This window comes from Dendroctonus ponderosae, unplaced genomic scaffold (assembly GCF_020466585.1).
Source record: "Dendroctonus ponderosae isolate FM_Combo_2020 unplaced genomic scaffold, Dpon_F_20191213v2 Dpon_F_20191213_8, whole genome shotgun sequence".
Taxonomy (NCBI): Eukaryota; Metazoa; Arthropoda; class Insecta; order Coleoptera; family Curculionidae; genus Dendroctonus; species Dendroctonus ponderosae.
The window spans coordinates 8,591,968-8,593,767 of record NW_026019016.1 but is presented as its reverse complement, the minus strand read 5'-3'; the positions used below and the strand labels follow the sequence as shown (position 1 = coordinate 8,593,767).

Sequence of the window (1,800 nt, the reverse complement as noted above, 5' to 3'; positions counted from 1 at the left end):
ATTTGCGTGGTTTTGCAAAATTCACTTGAACATGACGCAGCTTTTTTCAAAGTTTCTCAAGAACCATTCGAGCCACATAATTCGTTTTGGCATCGTTGGATAGAGAATTAAATGGGGGGGGGTCATGACCCCCATGGCCCCCTGGATCCGCCCTTGGTTCAATCCGGTGATCTTGGAGGCCATTCAATTGGTCCCCTTCTGCCAATCGATCTATCCGGCAATATCTTATCAATGTTAGGGAGGGTTCAATAATAGACTTCATTATTGTTTACAGGAAAATAGACAAAATTTTGACCAACTTATAAGATAGTGCGTAAGTAGCTCCCCTGGGTTTTATTGTAGAAATGGTAGAAAAAATAAAAATGTAGAAATAGACTTGCGGGGTTTTACTTGGCACCTCATCCTTTACCATTCAAGACATCAAAGTTAAATTTCGAATTTTTCTATGGCACATTTATGCTGTTTTTTACCCAGGCCCCGGACAGTTTTGACAATGCAAAGGGGCCCGTAGACCAAAATAATTTGGGTCCACTGCACTAGAAAGAGTATTCCTGGATCAGTAATAACGAAGTTTGCAAAGGATTAAATATGCAAGTACATTTAACGATTGTGAGCGCTTTTGCGAAGCTCGACGTTATTACTTTTTCGGGCGGCATCGGCCCCTCGTGAAAGCCGACAAGGGTGTCTTTGGGGACGCTTGCGCCCTTCTGATTGCGACGCCGCGTCAGCTGGTTTGCCGCCCAGTCTGCAAGGCGTCCCCGCGCCAATACCGACGCCCGAGACGCTGCCTGACTGCCATGGCAGTCACAGAGCGTCAAATGTAATGTATTCGTTGCAACACTGCGTAAACCTTTCCAGACGGGCCTGCAGGTACTTCGTTATAGTGTTATGCCTTGGGTTCCTGGTTTGCGGCAAAGCGGTACCACCTGATCATGCTTCGGAAGACTCGGCCGCACGTCCCCCTCCGGAGGGATTCGACACGCGCGCCTACAATCGGGCCTACGACATTAATAGCTTGGCGAGAGGCAACTTGATACCCACAACTTCGGCAAAGAATCCGGTGAAGAATGACGTGCCCACCAATGCCCCGGTCAGCTCGGAGGAACCTACCAGCGAGGTTCCGAAAAAGAAGCCGGTGGAGAGRTACCCCGTGATATCGGTGTCGTTCCATCGAGTTGAGACCCCCTTCATTATTGGACTATGGATTTTTTGTGCCAGTCTAGCCAAAATTGGTAAGCGACTCATTATCTCAATATTGTTATCTATTGCTCATCGAATGGACTGCTTGCACGGTCTTTTCCAATCACTTTAGTCGAGTGGTTTTGCCCCCCTTTTTTTAATTTGTTCTTTAGCCTCCGTGACTTGATGTTTTTAACAGGCGTAGCCATTCAAGGCTTTTTGTCTTTACTGCAAGCCTGCAAGAGCCTTGGTGGGTTAGGGGTGTGGGTTTCGGGAGTTTGTGGGACTAAGAGCGAATAGTAGTAGTATGAAACGAACGAAAGAAAAGAAAAAAAAGTAAGAGAACGAGACGAGAAAAGTAGTGGTTTGTGGCGGTGGTTTTGGAAGAGTTTGAGAGTTTAGGTCCTTTCCAGGAGATTTGAGGTGTCGGGAATCACCTGCGTAAGGCCCGGTGATTCCAGGGGGGTCTGCCATTAGACTTGTCGGGGTTAAGTAGCGTTGGTTCGGGATAGTTTGGGAAAACGTGTCTTTAATTAGTGGGTTTGGGTGGTTAAGGACGCGAGTTTTGAACTTTTCGTGGAGCTTTGAGACGAATTGTTGCACGGTTTCGATTTGAAGGTT

General features: G+C 47.1%; 1 protein-coding gene across 6 annotated transcripts in view; it reads left to right on the top strand.

The window, feature by feature from the left end:
• Positions 1 to 757: 757 nt before the first annotated feature.
• LOC109534536 (sodium/hydrogen exchanger 3) overlaps positions 758 to 1,800 on the top strand; it is a 41,820-nt gene continuing 40,777 nt past the window's right edge. For all 6 annotated transcript variants that reach the window (XM_019900268.2, XM_048669130.1, XM_048669129.1 and 3 more), the window contains exon 1: positions 758 to 1,232. In XM_019900268.2, coding sequence (XP_019755827.1) covers positions 824 to 1,232 — 409 coding nt within the window. In that variant the 5' untranslated portion in view covers positions 758 to 823. The remainder of the gene's footprint in view (positions 1,233 to 1,800) is intronic.